This window comes from Callospermophilus lateralis, chromosome 11 (genome assembly GCF_048772815.1).
Source record: "Callospermophilus lateralis isolate mCalLat2 chromosome 11, mCalLat2.hap1, whole genome shotgun sequence".
NCBI lineage: Eukaryota > Metazoa > Chordata > Mammalia > Rodentia > Sciuridae > Callospermophilus > Callospermophilus lateralis.
Window position 1 is genome coordinate 94,297,519 of NC_135315.1, and position 22,479 is coordinate 94,319,997.

General features: G+C 38.2%; 1 protein-coding gene across 8 annotated transcripts in view; it reads left to right on the forward strand.

Moving 5' to 3' along the window:
- The window catches only part of LOC143409445 (cyclin-dependent kinase 15-like), an 83,325-nt gene that overhangs the window by 41,073 nt on the left and 19,773 nt on the right, over nucleotides 1-22,479 (forward strand). For 7 of the 8 annotated variants that reach the window (XR_013092655.1, XR_013092659.2, XR_013092653.2 and 4 more), the window contains one exon: nucleotides 14,956-15,091. Coding sequence is in view for 1 of the 8 variants with exons in the window: in XM_076869714.2 (XP_076725829.1) it covers nucleotides 14,956-15,091 (136 nt within the window). In the remaining 7 variants the exon portion in view is untranslated. Of the gene's footprint in view, nucleotides 1-2,290; nucleotides 2,405-14,955; nucleotides 15,092-22,479 lie in introns of those variants that run through there. The other variant, XR_013092657.1, reaches the window with a different exon arrangement.

Here is a 22,479-nt window from a genome sequence, read left to right on the forward strand (position 1 = left end):
CTGCTACCCCATATATCTTTCCCACTTGAGCATAGCAAGATATTTTTGAGCATCGCACCAAATCCTTTCCCCACAACAACATGATTTTATATTTTCGGGTCTCCTAACTGTACCTTGTCAGTCACATGGCATTTGGAAGCCAATGACAGAACCACAGGGTTCCACCACAGATGTTGGATCACACACCTGCACTCCATTGCTCCAGGCCCAGTTTTCCGCTGGCTCCTACTCACTGCCATCTCTGTTCTTCACCATGGTCATGAATTCCACTCAGTCAAAAATGGCACTAGCTTGTTGAATCATGATGAGCAACAGGAAATCTAAAGTTCTCCAGGAATTTCTGGTCATGAGATTCTCAAAAACTTCATGGTATTGGCCTAGCCATATTTCAATAATGAAGAAGTTGACAATGTGGGTTTTGATTCGTTCAGGAGCCATCAAGTGTTGAGGAATCTCCTTTCAGTAAAAGCTCTGGAGATCACATGCAGGCAAGGTTCCCAAGGAGTGGTGAAAGGTCACAGGAATCCAGGTATATTGGGGTCTAAAATAAGAGGTTCCTGTGAGTTTTGGCTCTCAACTATAGCAGAAAAGGCTTTCACAGCAAAATCATGTGAAATCCTGGCTGAGATTCCCAGTGTTGTGAAGAAAGCCACCTTCGGCCTAGATCTCAGTTTCCAAAGGCTCCTCTAATGCCTGACCTTCTAAAATCCCAACACAATTCATGGCAATAGTTCTCTGATATCAGTTCCAGAACTCAATCTCTAATGACATCACACCAGAGTTCAAGCTGAGGTGAACCCAGTCATCTTTTCCAACCACCACACAAAAAACCACTATTATAACAAAAACACTCCCACATGGCCCTCATCTTCTTCCATACAGACACTCATCATAACATTCTGGCTGGTGGTTTCTATAGGGTGAGCAGTCTTAGATGGTGTGCAAAGTAAGCTCTCATGCCCATGATATGCCAAATGTCATGGTGGCCTGGACACCCTTACTGAGAAACAGGATAGATAAAATGGGCCTGTAGTTCATACTGCTCTGCTTCTCAAATTAGAGGCCTCTTGCCTGCCAGGGGTAGATTCTTTATGTTTCCTGGACTCATGAAAAAACCCAAACACCTGTGTGCTAGTTACTGGAGGGCTTGCAACAACTCATTTGACCCAGAGGATCCCTGTTCTGACATCATAGGGGTCAGAAGTCTGACCAGAGGAAGGCAAGAGACTTCATCCAATAGTGCACTTGTTTTTCATCCATTTAGATTGGGATGAACATATGGGAGTTTTCCCGAGTTTCCTGGGGTGCTGAGAATGTAATTCACAGCCACACACAGGGCCAGGAGTCTGATACAGACACAGCTTTTACAAAGCACTTTACTTCAAAGTCACAGATTAGGCCTCTTCATTTCCATTTGAAACTCTTTTCTTGAGGAGTTACAAAGGAGTGCCCTAAGGCAAACACCTTTCTGACATTCAGGGGAACAGAACAATAGGGAAGAAAGAAGCCTGGAGAAAAACTTTAATTGAACACTGTGGCACTGACAGCTCCTAATCATGCAACTTGGGTTACTATCTATCCAAGCAGGGATTCTCCAGAGAGATCCTTTCCAGTCATGCTAATTTTTGAGTTTTCTGAGATGCTTGGCATGCCCTTCAGCAATCCAGTCCATGGCCATGTCACAGAGCTTGAATGTGGTACACATCTTGGACACAAAACCATGAACCTCTTCAGAGAGTGGCCAAAATTCAGGAAGAATACAGGAACTTAGGATCTTGGTAGGTGTTGCCCATCTGTAAGGCAAGTAGCAGTCCATTCATAAATTGGCCATGAGGAGTCCTGCAAAGTTTTCCACTAGACAGAACACATTTATGGCTGCATTCTTCTCTCTACTCTCTTTAACCACAAACCCAGTGGGATCCACTGACATAAACAGGCTCACTTTTTAACAGTCCATTTCAAACCAACAACAACAACAACAACAACAACAACAATGTTTTTCCTCATGTTCTCAGAACAGGAGACAAAACGACAAATTTAAACACACACCCACTGAGACACACAAACCACCCCTGTATTTGGTCTGCATCTATCCACTCTGTCCTCTGACTGGTGGGTGAAAATATGTTCCTCGGCTGTGGCCTGTCCTGTCTCAGCTCTGGTCTCCTTGGCCATCTCTGTGTAGTTGTCAGGAGCCAGCAATGAGCCAACACTTCTTTCTCAGGAAAGGCCCCTTTTGAGACCATTCAAGGCATTTGACTATGCACACATCACTAGGTACCAACAAAGAATGACTCTGGCCTTGGTATAGACAATCAAGTGAGCCCACTGGGAGTGGAACTGCCTCTGGATGCCTCGCCTCCTGGATCCCAAGTTCAGAGAGATCTATCACCAAGGAAGTGAGGTGAGGTCACTTCCTTCAGGGAAGTGAATGAGGTCACTGCTTTGGCAACCACTTTGTCCTAACAGTTTTTCCCAGGTGTGTGTGTGTGTGTGTGTGTGTGTGTGTGTGTGTGTGTGTGTGTTTCTTTAAGGACCCAAGACTTGAACATAACATGTTTTGACTCAAAAACGGTTGTTTGTGTACCCTTTCAAGTTAAACAGAACCTGTATAGGTATAACACACATTGTTATAATCAGTCCTGAACAAATGTTGTGTCCCACATTGTCACTTTCTGCCTTATAGAAAGTGGCCAGAACCACTGTAACCCTCCTCTTCCTTTTTTCATCATCATTTTCTCCTCTACTCTCCCTTCTGTTTTCAACTTGGGCAGTCTCCTGTAGTCTGACAAAGAACTCTGGATCTACTCTTTGTCTGTCTTCAGGAAGGCTGAGAAATTTAGGTGAGCTTTTGAAGAAGAGTTAATTGCAGGTTAAGTGGAGAGAAATGAAAGGCACCATTTTGTCTTTTCATTGGTAACAGGGGAAAAACTCTGTAGGTCAGCCCTGGCAGGCCAGTGCAGCTGTTCTAAACCTTCTTGCCTCTAGTTCACTGTCAAGTTCTTCTTAGATTGGACACATGTAATGTCAAAGCTAGAACAAAGCCAAAAAGTCTATTTGTTTTATGTTCCTCATTTCTGAGATGTAAATAGGGTCTTAAGCAAAGAATAGAGAGAATATCTTGCTTGATATTCATGGTCCAACACTGCTTTTCACTACTTAATTATCTTCTCTAATGCCTTTTCAAATAGAACACAGGTAAAGTGTATGTGAGTGTGTGTGTGTGTGTGTGTGCACATGCGTGCACATGGGTAAGAACTAGAGAAATGTGTAAAATTTGTCATGATTTAAATAGCAGCATACCATTATTTTTAGTTCTCCTAAAAGCATCTGTTTGAAAGTGGCTCTTCGTATAAAATTCTCTTCCCATACACACTCTGAATTCAGTAAGGATTATTTATGTCTTGTCATCTAGATTTATAAATTTAAAATTCCTTAGGACTTGCCCCAAATGTTTCTATAAACAACCAACTATATTTTTTCTTTATAAAAAATGAATGTGGAATGAACATAACACTCTCTTGTCCCTCATATCTGCTATATTTCTCTGACCCTTTATGAACATAGAGGCTTACTGAGTACACCCTAACCAACCTAGACACAGTTCCATTAGCCTGAGGCAGATCCCCCACCCAGTGGCTGGAAAGGAGCACTGAAATCAAAGGAGGGCCTCACCACTCACAGCAGCATCTCCCCATTTACCAGAATATCCCTTGATATATCACTGGGAATCATTCTAAGACACGGGAAGTCCCAATTTCAGCCACTTTGAGAACAGCTCTCCATTCTTAATGCCTGAAGTTTCTTTGCAAGATATCTGTAATGTTTCACTGCTCTAAACTGTTCCCTTTTCTGAATTTCCTTGAATGTACTCCAACCCTATCCTCTCACATGGCCCTATGTCCATCCTTCTAGATTAAGATGTACAGCCATCCAAAAAGTTTCTCCAGCTTACCCTTTGGTAACTCCTCTCATATACTCTCCAGCCTCTGGAAACCACTCATCAGTTTTCTGTTTCTATAATTTTGGCTTTTCCAAAATGTTTTATAAATGAATGATTTTATTCAGTTTTTATACTTAGGATAATACATTTGAGATTCATCTAAAATTAGTATGGCAAATAAATAGTAGCCTGACTCAACTTCTGATGATTGGTTTGAGGTTCAATAGAGGGGACCTATAATTTGTTTAAAGAGGGAGGTAAGAAAATAACACCAACTTAATGATTATTCGAGGGAGAAAGATCCAAAATTTATAAATGTAGATGAGCTTATAAAAACTAATCAAATTGTGGAAATCACACATGTAATCGAATAGAGGAAAAAGAATCTCCAGTACTACTAAAAACCACCTGCCATACTAGATCAAATACAGCAAGCACATCCTTTCAAATGCACAGCTGAACCAAGAAGAAAATAAGTGAATTCTTCAGTAGGGTCAAGAAAGAAGAATAGAGTGTTAAGCAAGTGCTAAAGTTTCAGTTGCCCTAGAGTTTTTTTGTTTTTTTGTTTATTTTTTTAAAATAAGAACATAAAAACAAAGGTTTAGACCTGAGAAAGAACATAGGAATTGGGATTCTCCACACAGAGAAGCGCTTCTATAATACAATTCAACTTCTGTAAAGGGCTAGGGTAAAAGGAAAAAAATCTACTTCCAACAAAGAAAGCCTGCAAGAACAATTGGTTTGTGCCAGCCTTATTTCTAGATGAAGATGAAAAAGTTTCCCCTGAGACTTCCTACAGGTTTGGCTTAAATTTACACAACTTGGCAGGGTTTCAGAAACCAGCAGCAAGAACTTGGAGTGCATAGGTCTTTAGAGAGCCCCAGAACTCCTGGCAGAAACAAAAGAAAATCCCTATGGAGAAGTACATTCTCAACCTAGGTTCCTGAGGATTCGCACAGAACAACCTTAACTGAGAATGAGCTCACAATCAAAAATTATAAAGTATGTTTGAAAACCACACTGGGGGTAATGGTCAGTAGCAAAAGAAATAAAAAAGAACTCTCCCTTCACCCAGAACTTCAGATGTTGAGAATTATCAGATATGTTTTATACCTAAATTTAAACAATTTAAAAATCAAATTAAAAACTTGAACATGAAATATGCCTGAACAGGGAAAACAGTATATTATAGGCAACTGATTAGAGAATTAATTGAAATGGAAGATGACTCTGGAATAACTATCCAGACAGGAAAACAGAGGGACTAGCACACAATATGAGTGTGTAACAACAGAAATTTAATGATATGTCATTACATTAGAGTTAGGAAGCGATAGAAAAGAGAAAACTGGGGAAAGAAAGTATTCATAGGATATTGGCTAGGATATTTTTTCTGAAATTGATGAAGGATTTGAAACTTCAAATTCAAGAAACATAATGAATACAAAACAGGTTAAATAAAAAGAACATCTTTCATTGTAATGGTTGAACTCATAAGGGGAGGGAGACAGCAACAACTGAAAAAAGACTATAGAATAATATTTTCAAAAGGTGAAGGAAAAATGGAATAATATACTCTGCCAAATAATTATCCAAAATGAAAACAAAATGGAGAATTTACCAACAAATTATCCTCTTAGAAAGAACTTATACAGTTTGTATTTCAAATGGAAACAAACAGAACTCAAGGGATGAAGCATGAGAAGGAAGATGATTTGATAAATTACTAAATATAGATAAGTAAAATAAAATAAAAGTGTCTAATATGTGTCTTTATAAACATAGACAATAAAAATATAATGCTAGACCCTAATAAGAGATGGTACAAGTTTCATAAGATTTAAAGCATTGGAATTTTTGTGAATTGTTTTCCAGGTGAGTAAAATTAAAATTTAACGGTAAACTTTTAATTAGATATCCAGAGATAAATGTTGGGAGGCTGAGACAGGAGATCACAAGTTCAAGAAAAGCCTCAGCAGCTTAGTGAAGCTCTAAGCAACTTAGAAAGACCATGCCTCAAAATAAAAAAAAAAATGGGGTCTGGGGATATAGCTCAGTGGCAGAGAGCCTCTGGGTTTAATTCCCAGTACCCAATAAATAAATAAATAAAAGTTAAAGAATCATTGACTTGGAAGTAAAAGCATAAAGTGTGAAGGTTCTTCAAATATCCCTGATGGTTAAAAAAAAAAAAAAAGGCGTGAAGTCACCCTGTTGCAAGAGAAGCCACTGCTAGCCATAAGTCAAGTACTCTGTGGTGTTTCTGGTGTGGGTTTGTGAAGAATCTGAAGGGCTGTGGGGTTCTTGTGAGGCACACTGCATGACTTGAGTGCAGTCAGTGAACTTTCACTTCTCTCCCACCAAGAAACCCCACAGAGGGGCTAACTAGGACACCACATGTTTGAATTAAAACCAGGAAAGCATTTTGCAAGTGTTCTGACCTACATGGGTAAACCTGGAGGAATGTCCTTTCTCTCACCTCAGTACTGGATGAAAGAATTGCTGCTGCTCCTGAGGAGGTTTGTCTCCCTTCCTGTGGCTCCAGTTCAATACTCAAAGCACCGAGAAGTCCAAATGTGGTGTACCAAAGCAGACTTCAGTGTCTTTACATCTGTTCTGTGTTCTGTATTCAAATTCTTCTAATTTTCAATAATCCTACTGAGTGTGTTTTAACTAGTGTGACTCAAATGAATCAGCCACCTCTTGTGAAGTCACACACAGGGTAATCCAACCCATGTGACCTTAAATGAAGTTGCAGAAAACTTTCAGAAGTATGGCAATACCACAGTGGTGAGCATAAGTGAAGCAATTCCCAACACTGCTCTTCTATTAAGGAAGGTTCTGGAATGGCCATCTGATGATGGTATGCTGCCATCCAACCAGACGGGAAGGTTGGAATTGTCTTATAAAATAAAGTTTCCTGAAGAACCTGGTTGTGATGTTGCTGTCACTGGGCTGAAGGCCCTAGGAGAGCACTAGTGCTTGGTGCCCTTGCATTATTTGAAGGTGGAACAGCATATGAAGTTCAGAAGACAAAAGTGAAGTAGAACATTTCTATTAAGAAAAATATTGCCCTAAAATACAGCTGCACTTCATTGACATCAGTAGTCATAGAAGCAACTGTTACAGTCAATAAACTGAACTGTGTGATGCTATTAGTTTGGAGATGGAATTTAAGGTAGGACCAGATTTATGGTATGTATTAGCCAAATGCAGGCTTACTGAATGATAAGTCTAATGAAGCTTCCGTAGGCATATCAGTTATACCAGGCCTCAAGCTTGGCAGAATTGCAACTTCTGTCTTCAAATTATGATCAACTTAGCATAAAATGCCTTGCTGTCCAATCTTTAAAATGTGCTTGCCCTTTATATCAACTGACCTGCCTGATTTATGTGTTTTTCAAATCTATTCCCACACCCAAATCTTTTCATTATGTAAGAAATGAAGAGAGACTAGGTAACAAAATACTGAGCATCACATAGAGAATTAAAATCCCACAAGTCATGAACAACAGCCTAGACCTTCTGTGGTCTATCCCCTCAGTCAGTTCACATGTTGCTAGTAAGGCCTGTGTGGCTGTTTGCCTGCTACTTTATGTTTATATCTACCACATTTAAAACAGTACACATCAGGTTTGTGTAACCATTGATTTTGTTGGCCTTTGTCCAAGTCTTATGATGATTTCTTAATGTCTTTCTATGAATTCTGTTTTGTTCTGCTATGAAACTTCCATTTTGAAAATCACAAACCTCTAGTTGAAAAGTTCATGTGAAGTCCACATTGTACAGAAGCACATATCTTTAGTGTCTCCAGACAAAAGAAAAGTCTTAAAGTTTAATTTAATGTTTTCATTTTTGGGCACAACTTGAAAGAGGTACTAAAGAAAAAGTTGGACTGAACCATTGAACCATTAAATATTTTTAGCAAAATGTGTTTGCCTTCTGCAGGACATATGCCCTTTAATTTTGTAAATATTCTTTTAAAGTAGAGATGATTTGTGGCTGTAACCAAAATAATACTTAATCATATTTTTTTTTAATCCTGTAATTTTTTTCCATATCTATTGAAAGTTGTTTGCCAACTATTTTTGTTAGAAGTGTAACTTTTTCCCTTCTCTTCCCAAACTCTCTTGCAAAGATAGAAGTGAATTTCTACTGTTGAATTCAGCAGATATTTAATACTTTATATGCTGTTGAGCTATGTGATATAATAGCTGCATGTTTAATAATGTGTTTTGCTGTATAACCCATAAAATGATGATTTATATCGATGTCAGTTCATCTTTATACATGTGCTACTTGGAAAGTGTTTATTTGTGATTGTAGTCCTGTGGATGAAAAAATTTCTCAGTGTCCTCCAACTTGTAAAAACTTACTACAAGAGTTTAAGCTCCTCAGGAAATAATGAAATAGGAAAAAAAGAGTTAAGGATCACTACTAAGTATATGAAAATATAATGTAGAACTTCTAAAACACAAGATGGAAGATATTGAATTTTAAAACTTGATTTGAAAAAAAAAGATGGGGAAAAGAAAAAAGGTAAAGGAGGATAAAATATAATACAAAATTAAGTGGGTAGCAGTAATTCCAAAAATATCAGGAATCACAAAATGTAAAAGGACTAAACTTTCTTCTTAAGAAGACAGGGATTAGATAAAAATTAAGACCAACTACACAATATTTACAAAAGAAACACCTTAAATTTAAGGATATGAGACAATAAAATAGGTAGTTGACATAAGGTATGCCAGGCAAATATTAAGCAAAAGAAAGCAGAGGTCGACTAGTAGAGGGAAGATGGCTGCGGAGGGAGTGAATCAACTCCGTGTACTGTGTCACTGTGAGGGAAAATGACGAGTTAGAAGGGCTAAAAGCTATCTTGTTAGGAATTTCCAGCAAGATTGGGGTGCTCCAAAACCTAGTGGAAGGATTTTCATCGCACGAGGATCAGCTTCGGGGGCTCAAACGCGAGCGATCTGTCCATACGGAGCGTCATGCTGCTTGTTCGTAAGATCCCCCCGCGGCTGGAGTCTGTGGAGCGCGCTGGGAAATGACAGGCTGGCAGCGCAGAGATACAGTGATGCTGATTCTGCGGGCTCCTGCCAGCTATGCATTTGCTGAGCTCAGAGCTGAATTCTGGGTTTGAGACGGGGGAAGGAAACGGTCCAGTTCGGTTCTCCACAGAGAACCAGATCTTCCAAACAAAAGTTGAATAAGGAAACTATAGAACTCAATAACACAATTAATAACCTAGACTTAATTGATATATATAGAATATACCACCCAACATCAAGCAGTTACTCTTTTTTCTCAGCAGCACATGGATCCTTCTCAAAAATAGATCATATATTATGTCACAGGGCAACTCTTAGACAATATAAAGGAGTGGAGATAATACCATGCATCTTATCTGATCACAATGGAATGAAACTGAAAATCAAGGATAAAAGAAGGAAGGAAAAAACATGCATCACTTGGAGAATGAACAATAGGTTACTACATAATCAGTGGGTTATAGAAGACATCAAGGAGGAAATTAAAAATTCTTAGAGATAAATGAAAGCACAGACACAACATATCAGAATCTATGGGACACATTGAAAGCAGTTCTAAGAGGAAAATTCATTGCTTGGAGTTCATTCCTTAAAAAAAGAAAAAACAACAAATAAATGATCTCATACTTCATCTCAAAATCCTAGAAAAAGAAGAGCAAAACAACAGAAAAAGAAGTAGAAGGCAAGAAATAATTAAAATCAGAGCTGAAATTAATGAAATCGAAACAAAAGAAACAATTGAAAAGATTGACAAAACTAAAAGTTGGTTCTTTGAAAAAGTAAATAAAATCTACAGACCCTTAGCCATGCTAACGAAGAGAAGAAGAGAGAGAAATCAAATTACTAGCATACGGGATGAAAAAGGCAATATCACAACAGACACTTCAGAAATACAGAAGATAATCAGAAACTATTTTGAATCCTTATACTCCAATAAAATAGAAGATAGTGAAGGCATCGATAAATTTCTTAAGTCATATGACCTGCCCAGATTGAGGCAGGAGGATATAGACAACCTAAACAGACCAATATCAATTGAGGAAATAGAAGAAACCATCAAAAGACTACCAACTAAGAAAAGCCCAGGACCGGATTGGTATACAGCAGAGTTTTACAAAACCTTTAAAGAGGAACTAATACCAATACTTTTCAAGCTATTTCAGGAAATAGAAAAAGAGGGAGAACTTCCAAATTCATTCTACGAGGCCAACATCACCCTGATTCCTAAACCAGACAAAGACACTTCAAAGAAAGAAAACTACAGACCAATATCTCTAATGAACCTAGATGCAAAAATCCTCAATAAAATTCTGGCGAATCGGATTCAAAAACATATCAAAAAAATTGTGCACCATGATCAAGTAGGATTCATCCCTGGGATGCAAGGCTGGTTCAATATATGGAAATCAATAAATGTTATTCACCACATCAATAGACTTAAAAATAAGAACCATATGATCATCTCGATAGATGCAGAAAAATCATTCGACAAAAAACAGCATCCCTTTATGTTCAAAACGCTAGAAAAACTAGGAATAACAGGAACTTACCTCAACATTGTAAAAGCAATCTATGCTAAGTCTCAGGCTAGCATCATTCTGAATGGAGAAAAATTGAAGGCATTCCCTCTAAAATCTGGAACAAGACAGGGATGCCCTGTCTCACCACTTCTGTTCAACATAGTTCTCGAAACACTGGCCAGAGCAATTAGACAGATGAAAGAAATTAAAGGCATAAAAATACGAAAAGAAGAACTTAAATTATCACTATTTGCAGATGACATGATTCTATACCTAGCAGACCCAAAAGGGTCTACAAAGAAACTATTAGAGCTAATAAATGAATTCAGCAAAGTGTCAGGTTATAAAATCAACACGTATAAATAAAAGGCATTCCTGTATATCAGCGACAAATCCTCTGAAATGGAAATGAGGACAACCACTCCATTCACAATATCCCCCCAAAAAATAAAATACTTAGGAATCAACCTAACAAAAGAGGTGAAAGACTTATACAATGAAAACTACAGAACCCTAAAGAGATAAATAGAAGAAGATCTTAAAAGATGGAAAAATATACCCTGTTCATGGATAGGCAGAACTAACATCATCAAAATGGCGATATTACCAAAAGTTCTCTATAGGTTTAATGCAATGCCAATCAAAATCCCAATTGCATTTCTTATAGAAATAGAGAAAGCAATCATGAAATTCATATGGAAAAATAAAAGACCCAGAATAGCAAAAACAATGCTAAGCAGGAAGGGTGAATCAGGCGGTATAGCAATACCAGACTTCAAACTATACTACAGAGCAATAGTAACAAAAACATCATGGTACTGGTACCAAAACAGGCGGGTGGACCAATGGTACAGAATAGAGGACACAGAAACCAATCCACAAAACTACAACTATCTTATATTTGATAAAGGGGCTAAAAGCATGCAATGGAGGAAGGATAGCATCTTCAACAAATGGTGCTGGGAAAACTGGAAATCCATATGCAACAAAATGAAACTGAATCCCTTTCTCTCGCCATGCACAAAAGTTAACTCAAAATGGATCAAGGAGCTTGATATCAAATCAGAGACACGGCGTCTGATAGTAGAAAAAGTTGGCTACGATCTACATACTGTGGGGTCGGGCTCCAAATTCCTCAATAGGACACCCATAGCACAAGAGTTAATAACTAGAATCAACAAATGGGACTTACTCAAACTAAAAAGTTTTTTCTCAGCAAAAGAAACAATAAGAGAGGTAAATAGGGAGCCTACATCCTGGGAACAAATCTTTACTCCTCACACTTCAGATAGAGCCCTAATATCCAGAGTATACAAAGAACTCAAAAAATTAGACAATAAGATAACAAATAACCCAATCAACAAATGGGCCAAGGACCTGAACAGATACTTCTCAGAGGAGGACATACAATCAATCAACAAGTACATGAAAAAATGCTTACCATCCCTAGCAGTCAGAGAAATGCAAATCAAAACCACCCTAAGATACCATCTCACTCCAGTAAGATTGGCAGCCATTAGGAAGTCAAACAACAACAAGTGCTGGAGAGGATGTGGTGAAAAGGGTACACTTGTTCATTTTTGGTGGGACTGCAAATTGGTGCAGCCAATCTGGAAAGCAGTATGGAGATTTCTCGGAAAGCTGGGAATGGAACCACCATTTGACCCAGCTATTCCCCTTCTCGGTCTATTCCCTAAAGACCTAAATAGAGCATGCTACAGGGACACTGCTACATCGATGTTCATAGCAGCACAATTCATAATAGCAAGACTGTGGAACCAACCTAGATGCCCTTCAATAGACGAATGGATAAAAAAATGTGGCATTTATACACAATGGAGTATTACTCTGCATTAAAAAAATGACAAAATCATAGAATTTGGAGGGAAATGGATGGCATTAGAGCAGATTATGCTAAGTGAAGCCAGCCAATCCCTAAAAAACAAATGCCAAATGTCTTCTTTGATATAAGGAGAGTAACTAAGAACAGAGTAGGGACGAAGAGCATGAGAAGAAGATTAACATTAAACAGGGATGAGAGGTGGGAGGGAAAAGGAGGGAGAACGGAGATTGCATGGAAATGGAAGGAGACCCTCAGGGTTATACAAAATTACATACAAGAGGTAGCGAGGGGAAAGGGAAAAATAATACAAGGGGGAGATATGAACTGCAGTAGAGGGGGTAGAGAGAGAAGAGGGGAGGGGAGGGGAGGGGGATAGTAAAGGATAGGAAAGGCAGCAGAATACAACAGACACTAGTATGGCAATATATAAATCAATGGAAGTGTAACTGATGTGATTCTGCAATTTGTATACGGGGTAAAAATGCGAGTTCATAACCCACTTGAATCAAAGTGTAAAATATGATATATCAAAAACTATGAAATGTTTTGAACAACCAACAATAAAAAAAAGCAGAGGTCATTACATTAATAGGAAATAAAACCCCAAACTTTGGGCTGAGAATATAGCTCAATTGGTAGAGTGCTTGTCTTGAATGCCCAAGGCCCTGGGTTCAATCCCCAGCACCCAAACAAACAAACAAAACCCCCAAACTTTAGATAGTTTTGTTAAAGAAAAAAAATTTCAATGTAAGGATTAAAGGTTTAATTTACCAGGAGGTATAACATTGTTAAACTGTTAGGCCTTTAATTACACAGATTTGCAATATATAAAACAAAAATTGATAGTCTAACAAGGAAAGATTGAAAAAAATGTACATCACAATAGGATAATGAGAACAGTAATCATTCTAGCAATCTGATAAGCCACAATTAGGGTTTCAGATAAAACTTCTAATTAGGATAAAATGTAGATTCCCAAAAGTGTCAACCCACACTACTTATGTGGATTTAGCAAGTGGTTCTTACAACGTCCTTATATAGTTTGTCATTTTATAATTTCCTTTTCTGGTAAACAAATTTCTCTTTGCCAGGAAGAAACATTTTAAACCAAACTATTGGAGCTGGAGATTTAGTTTAGTGACGGAAAACTTGCCTAGGATGCAGCAGGCTCTGGGTTCAATCCCCAGGACACAAAAACAAACAAAAATAAAATAAATAAATCTGTTGATCTATTTGTAAATAAATAAACAGTCATCACAGTAACCATTGAACCTATTTGAATCTTCTATACATGAAGATTCAGAGCAGTTTCTTAGACTGGATCTGTGAGGTACTGTCTTTCTTTGCTTTTCTCCGTTTTGAAACCTATATTCATTACCTCCTTTCCTTTTTTTCAATCCTGACCACCTCCCCCCGTAATAATTTCAAATCAATACTAATGAGTTGTATGAGGAGAATTGTGTTGGTCATTGAGGAAAGATGTTTCTTTACTAATTGTGTGCTAATAGCTTGGAGGCTTTCCACAAAGAAAAAAAAGCCCTCTCAACAGAAGCAACTTTCTCTCACCCGCTCCTAACTGTCTCTGAGGATCAAAGCACATACTGCTCTGTGTTGCACAAACTCAGGGTCCTTGGCTGAATGCCCTTAGAGATGCTGGATTGAAACTGAGCAATCCATTACCATCTCTGACTCCTCCTTACTTTGTACCCCTAGAAAATGGGGACAGTTACCTTGTGGACCATAATAAACATGAGATTCTGAAAAATGCCTGGAAAAGTTCCTGAGTAGCTGTTATTAGGAATACTCTTCTTATCAGTATTATGTTAATCATAAGTATTTGATTGCTTCCAGCAGAAAAATAGAGACTCTCTGGAAACCAAGGCAGGACTGGGCTGAGTTTTGCTGCCTCTTGTTTGAAAGCTTATAAAAGACTTTACTTCTGTCCTTTCTTTCTTTTTTTTTTTTTTCTGATGATCTTGAGACACATATTTTCTGTCTACTGTTGTTTTAAAGGTCATCTTGAATTGATTCTGCCCCATATCATTTCAGCATATCCTCTTTGTTAACCTGTAATATCATGACGGCTGATATTTGTCAGGGGCACTTGTTTCCATACTTTTATATTCAATGCAAAAAAATATAAACTCTTAAAGGATAGGTAATTTTTAGTAACTAGAGATTTTAATAGCAGTACTATTTTAATTATCCTAGTTATTTGGTATTAATTTCCTATAACTATATCCAGATGTCTATGCAGTATATAGATCCTATGAACAAAATGCTGGAAACCATTTGGTAAATTGTCTCTGAAATTTTTTTTCTCTGGACTTAGTTTTATTCATTCTGAATGTTGCAACCCTTTGCTTACAGTAGAAACATTTTAAATCATTGGTACTATGATACCTAATGTCACTGATAGTAGAGTAAATGTCAGTTTGAGTAAAAGATACTCTGAGAACCAGTGTGAATTCAGCAGGTAATTTAAGTTGTCTTCCTCGCCAGGCATAACTTGAAATACAGAAAAATTACATGATCCTTATGTCTTATTTGGTAGATTTTCTTCTTTGGTCTGATTTCTTTTTTGGTTTCTATTTTCAGGCTCAGCTATGTGAATCATGCAGAAGATATGGCCTCTAAGCTCCTACAGTGTTCCCCAAAGAACAGACTATCAGCACAGGCTGCCTTGAGCCATGAGTATTTTAGTGACCTTCCCCCATGGCTATGGGAACTGATAGTGAGTATGACACATCTGCATATCCAATCAAAGTACTTTACTATCTATAGAGAACATACATGAGGAGAGATTCATTTGCTTATGTTTGCACAAACACAAGATCATGTATATATGTGTTTGCATTTTGTGTGTGGGGGTGGGTAGGTGGGGGGAGGGAGAGAGAGTGAACAAGCACGTGAGTGCACAAGAGCAGGGGTGGGGGACACACACACACACATATATATATATATATATATATATATATATATATATATATATATATATATTTAGTGGAATCCTGGTATTCAATTTCTAGCTTCCCAGACACAGGAAGAAAATGGATTCCTTCTTTGCTATCTTTGCTCTGCAGTCTGCAGCTGTGCATCTTTGTTTTTGATTATGTGTGTGTCAAAAAATGATCTGAGCATTCATAAAGGAAAAAGGAATATATGATTTACATATTTAGTGCTTTATGCATACAGTACTATTTTAACTGGCTGCAGTACACAGCGGAGAAATGATTCATTTCTGTTTAATTCTCAGAAACCATATTGGTTGTAACAATGACCTTAAAAAGGATGAATACTCAGTGAGCTGAGGAACAGAGTTGGCAATTGGCTAATGCACTGAATTGACATGTAAAGACTGAAGACATGTAATTTATTTTAACTGCACATGCTCTTGCTATTTGTACAGACAGCTCTTCTCTAGATCTTTTAAAACAAAACACATTCCTGGGTGGGTTTGTGTTTTGTTTTTACAAAAGTATTCTTTCTTAGACAGGCTTTTTCAATTACATTTAAAATATTTGGGGGAGGATTTATGGCTGGGAGGATCTCAGCTTTCTTCCCAAGTGTGAAACAGAATTCTTGTGAAATTATGCAGAACACTGTTGCAGTAGGAATATTTTTGTTCAATGCTGATGCATTTTTTTAAATGCCCATTATATTTTTTTCTCATACTCTTCTGATTGCCTTAAAATAACATACTGCCTCTGTGCACAAATATTTGTGATATGTATATTAATCCTTGTGTATACAACATTTACAGTAGACACAAAGCTAATTTCCTTTGTCTCTTAAATTTTATTTTTTTCCCCTCCTCTTTGCAGCACTGGTTTCTCCTTTACAGTAGCCCTTTACTTTATAACATAACCCCAAGTAGCAACTCCTGTTGAGTATTCCTATCCTAAATCTTTTTGCTATCCCACACTTACTTCCAACAACTTTTTTTTTACCTGAAAGTGACTATAGATATATTAATCTACTACTCTCCTTGTGTCTAGCAACTTCTCATTAACATTTCATAATGTCCCTGACCATATTTACTCTATATTCTACTCTACTTCCTTTCTAAAAATCAACGCACTGGCCATCATTATAACAGTTATTCCCCCAAATAAAAAAAGAAAACATGAAATTTCTATGGAAAATAATGATTTTGTGACACATCTTACTATACTGAGGAAAAAAAAAAAAAGACGTATATAGGCTCATACATTTACTGCTCACCACACTCAAGCATATGGCTTGTTTTTTCTCTTTAGTGGAACTTGTAACTTGATATCACCCCTCCTTTGTGACATCTCAATCCCATATGACTTGATGATTGAGTTTAAGCCAGGATTTTGATGGTCTATGAATTCTGAATTCTGTAGTAGTACTTTTCTGCTAATATGGACTTATTACCCACTTGCCACTTAGTTTATCAGGCAGTGGTTAAATCCAGTTTCTATCAGTGAGTAAATGCCTACACATTATCACTCCACAGCAGACTGCCAGTGGAGACAGCCTTGTCCCCATCATTAACAAGCACAATGTATGCAGAACACCAGAGGGGAATTAAAACCACAAAAAATACCTCAGGGTGGTATTTTTAATATGAGAATTTAATTTGTAATTTCACAGATTAAGAATTTTGGCTGAATTAATCCCTTTATCAGCTCACAGCAGGCTATTTGCAGAAGCATAACCATAAGGCGATATTCATTGGCAGAAACACGTCTTTGCATAACGTTAAACATCAGGAGCAGTAAAACCTTTTGAAGGGGGGAGAATAAAGATGAAAAATCATTATATTTTTAAGGCAAGATTCTACTAAATGCCTCCAGTAACAATTTTGAGTTACAGAAATGCTATTTCTGTGTCTAGAAGATAATCATTATGAAGCATAAATCCAGTCGCAAGCAAGGACAATCCCAGGTTAAATACTATAGTCATTTCCATTTAGAACAACGCAGCTGTACTTGTAAACATGTTTACAAAACAAAGAATTCCCTGGTTCACAGACTTTGAGCATTATTTCTTTAAGTGAAGTGACTGGTTTTGGTGACGCTCTTGTCTGGGTTAATATTATGCAGACTACCTTTAGAAATTCTTAAAATTAAGTTTCGTGTTACTGTAGTCTTATGAAAGTTCTCCATCTGACTTCATGGCAGCTGCAGTAGCAGCAGCTGAAAGCCCTCAAGTACTTCTCTTCCAAGGGGAGTTGGAAGAAGGTCCACTTGGGAGGAAGAAGTGTTGCAGAATCAATAAATGGATTGTCTTAGCAACCAAGTCATTGTTCAGACTCACCAATTCCAGGAATCTCGCTGTCTTCATCAGCTCAGACTGCTATAACAAAATACCACAGAGTGGGTGGCTTAAACAATACGCACTTATTACTCACAGCTCTGGGGATGGGAAGTTCAAGATGAAGGTGCCCACAGAATGATTCCTGCTGAGGTCTCTCCTCCTGTCTGGCAGAGGGCCTGCTTGCTGTGTCCTCACAGAGTAGATAGAACACTTCTCTCTTCCTCTTCTGACAAAGCTACTAATCCCATCACGAGTGACCCACCCTTCTGACCTCCTTTAATCCTAACCGCCTCTGTAGGCCCCATCTCCAAGTAACATCACGTTGAGGTTTAGGGCATCAATACCTGGATTGGGAATGGGACTCAAATCAGTCCATAGCATTCTCATTCTCTAAGGTGGCTTATAGCCCTAAAAAGAAAAACTTATTTCAACAAGTAGTTCAACCAGGTTAAAAGTAAAAGACTATAGGCATGGTGACACATGCCTGTAATCCCAGCCACTCAGGAGGCTGGGGCAGGACAATCCAAAGTTTGAGGCCACTCTCAGCAAATTAGCAAGGTTCTAAACAAACAGAGTATGAGACCCTGTGTCAAAATATGAAGGACTAGAGATGTAGTTCAGTGGTTAAGTGCCCTTGGGTTTAATCCCCACTATAATAGTAATATAATAATCATAATAATCATGATAATTTTAAAAAGAAGGCAGGGAACAAAAATATTAGTGCCCCCTAGCCTTCTTGGTGTGCTCTGATCTGTCAGACCCTTGAGAAGAGCATCTGGGTTATTGTAGACTAGGTATTGCAGGCAGCTGTTTCATAGAATTGTATAAAAAAATAAAGTGTTATGCTTATGCTAGATTCTTATTTGCTTTGGAAGAAAACAATAATGTAATATCTTTGATATTTGACTATTCCTAAAAACTCTTCAAGTTACTGATGTGAATGGAACTTTCAGGTAGGTTTCTTTATCAACTTAGAGGCCCAGGCAGTAGAGTACTCACAGAGGTCCACCCGCATGGGTCACTTCACAGAGGCTTTACCCTCAGGAGACAAATCTCAGAAATGGCTGCAGTTATACAAACACAATGTGAAAGTTTACAAGTTCTAGTACTTATAGGTCCTGAGGGGTGCACTGCATGTCTGTAGTATAGAAGTCAGGGAGCACAGTCACCAAGAGGAGGGGGACACTGAAGTCAATACCCTTGGGTAGTCCAGGGTTTTCTTCCAAACAGATTTCCCTTGGGGAGTTTTAATTGGCAGATTTAAACCAAACAGACAAGAATTCCTTTTGTCTTATTGTAATTGGCGGTGGCTCCTACATATGTCCCCACAGTCCATGCAGGGTGGGAGGGTCATGGGGCCAGTCCAGCAGGCCCATAGGGAAGTAGTCATCAGGGAGCAGCTATATAGGGCAGGTGCCTAGATGGACCAGATTGAGGAACTAGAGTGGGGGTGTGTAAGAACTGGAAATTGTGTCAGGGCAACGGAGCCCTGCTTTACGTATGAGAAAATTCAGCTTATGTTCAAAATGGATGCTGAAGCACATTAAAACTGAGCATTCATTGCAGTTGCATAACATCAAAATTTAGAAGTAATGTATTGGCAGAATTATAAATGCATCAAGCAAGACTAAATGATATAGTTACCTGGGGTCTGGCAGTTCAAACTGGCTCATTCCACTGGCACCCTATCATTCTCCCTCTGTCCTAAAACCCCAATAGCCTTGCCCCACTTCTTCACAAAGATTTAATTGCAGGAAAGTACATGGAGGGCTGATTTAGAAGAAATTCATTACTTTTCCCAAATACACCACAGGGCATTCTCCTGTGTATACTATCAAGTTACATAAATAATTGAGGCTGAACAACCCTTGTCAAAGTAAATCCTGGGCAATATGGCCACAGATTGTGCACTTTTAATCAAAATGTTCAACTGCTTCTCATTATATTATATGGAGAGGAGAGGAAAATTAAGACATCGAATGCTTTCCACCATCGAAATACAAAAGTCCTTTGGAAACCAGGATGTCCTGTTTTTCATACTTTGAAAAACTATGGTGGTCATCAAACTCCATTGAAGTTTCCCTGATGATGTGATTCTCTACCCACTAGATTGAAAGCTCCCTTAGGTCAACGACAAGATTTTCATCATCTGTGCATCTGCTGTGTCCTGGGGACCTGAAACAGTGGGTGACTGCTTTACAGCAGACTTCACATAACTATTACTGATTTAATGAATTAAAAAATGTTGCAAAGCTAATTAAGGGTGTTTTCTGCCTTGGGCAATGGAAAGTTTTATATTTTGAAATTTTTTTATTTCTTGTGAGGAAAATTGCCTCGGGGTTTTCTTTTTTAGAAGGAAAAAGCGAGCACAGATAAAATAAATCAGCCTTGTCTTATTTTGAACAAGTCAATGGTGATCATAAAAGAGGCGACTATTACATTATGATCTGGAAAGCAAAATGGCAGCTCCCTGGAACAGGTTGTTGTCAATCATGTTCATTTTCTTAATATCCGTCCACAAAAATCAGAGCTTACTTATGAAATTCTCCTAGAATCATAAACAACAGCTACAAAGGCTTAAGCTACTCTACAGAAACAAGACTCTACATGTAGGTGAAAACCCCAAGGACGTGAAACGAGTTCCTCTAACACCAAAAAGAAGGGTTGGTAAATGGAACTGAGAAATCTAAAAAGGAAGAGTATTAATTGGCCTGGGGAAAAGATGATTCATTGTGAATCCTCTTCTAGGGAAAGTTATAAAATAAGGTCATGAAAATTTATTCTATTGTTAGCTTGAGTGTGTTCCCAATGCAGGTTATTGATTAGTTGTATACATACCTAGGGGATTGGACCTTCTTAATCACAGGTTCTATTCTAACTTGAAAGTATACCCCTCCAGAGGAATACTATTCTTTAAAAACAGATGAAAATTTGAAAAATCAAGGTAAGGCCATGCTACAATGACATTCATAAGGCAGATCCTGTGGATGCCTCTGGCCATCTTGGTAAGTGGCCATCTTGGTAAGTGGCCATCTTGGTAAGCCTTCTCTGTAGAATGTGGGAAAACATGTGTCTGCCATATGCCTTTTCCTCTCTTACATGGCAGCTGGAGATCAATGTGGGATGGATCCAGAGGTACTTCAGTTTCTCCCAATACATCTACCCTCACAATTCTCTCCTGAGAGGACCAAGAGCAGTTACCTAATTAACTTAAAGCTCATACCGTATGGATTTCCTCTATTAGAAATGAAAAAAAAAAAAAACTGTGGTTTGCAATTTTTTCACCCAGATTCTCCTGAGCGATCAGGTATTAACAATTACCAACTTTGATGAAAAAGACTCAGGCTTGCTGCCGCAGTGTCAGCCTCCATTTCTCCACATCAATCTCTTGAAATATGGACTCTGAGTTCCTGTTTGTAGTTTTATTGCTCTCTATGATTGTGTTGATAGTTCAGAGTGGGTTGAGGATAATTCTGTTCTCTATTCAGAATTATCCTGAGCCGGAAAACAAATTTAAATGTTCAGAACACATCAACAGAAGAGACACCCTCTTCTCTAAATGACTGAAGCACATGAAGCTCTGTACAAATTCTACCTTTCTACCAGCATGGTGGTGGCGTATGAAGACCTCTTGAAAAGATCTGTTGATATAGTTTCAAACATGCAACTACCATGCTGATAAAATATAAAAAGGAGAACTCGCAGAGACTTGGTTACAAACAGGCAACTCACGAGAATGATGCAAGAATTGATATTTGCAACACCAACAGATCAGATCCGTTCCTTAAAATCACCAAGGTCTTTAAGAAAGGTGTCCTACATCATCAGCCCCTTGAGGAACTGTGGATAAACACAAAATAATTATATCCTCAGAGATGAAATACCACGAGCCGGCCCCCTGAAAGGGTGCTTGTTTGGATGTTAGAGTGAAGAATGGGTGTTATTGGTATTTCAAAAGGAAATCTCCCTCGGAGCAGACTGCAATAAAAGCTGACATACAGATTAAAAAGGTGATTAAATATGAATGAGGCCAAACCCACTTGCAAATCAAATGCCCAGGAAAGGTGACTTTTTTTTTCCCTTCCAGAGAAAAGTTCGTTTCACTCATCAAATTCTATTTCTCTAAAACAACAAATCTGTTAGTGTTATCGCATACTAAGTATGAACTTGACCTTTGCAAAGCAAGCCTTGTTACTAAATAATGTATAACTGTTGATATTTCTCCAGGTCCAAGAAAACCTGGAGAATATCTTGGGTGAGAATTTCAATGTGAAATGACACATGTTTTCCTCTGAGACGTTTGGCCGGAGTTCACTCTGGGTCCCAGGCATGCCTGAGGATGGGACTAAAGACTGTGTAGCTTTGAATGCGGGGATGCAATGTGTTTGCAGCTCACTGAAGAGTTTCCACGATGATTCTGATATGGTATCTTATAGGAAAAGTTACATTACTAGAAATAAAACTTTGCCAATTTACTTATCATAAAACACAATGTGGATTCACAGAAAACCCAGACTTCATTTAAAGAAGGAAAAGTCAATGCTGAGGACCTCAATACCCACCCCCCAAATGTGACCATTGATGACAGGAGAAAAATACAAGTGATTTCTGTCTAGAAATTTAAATATAATTCTGGACCCGCTCCCTCTCCCCACCCAAAAAAAGCTCCTGACTGGTTTAGAAATCACAGAATTTTGCCTCCAACAGGTTCTTAGAGGAAATCTGGTATTCTTTTGATTCAAGACATTGCTGGGGTCTCATCTTTCTTTCTTTCTCTCTTTTATTTTCCTTAAATGACATCTCTATGGAGATATAACTCCCAAACCATGAAGTTTA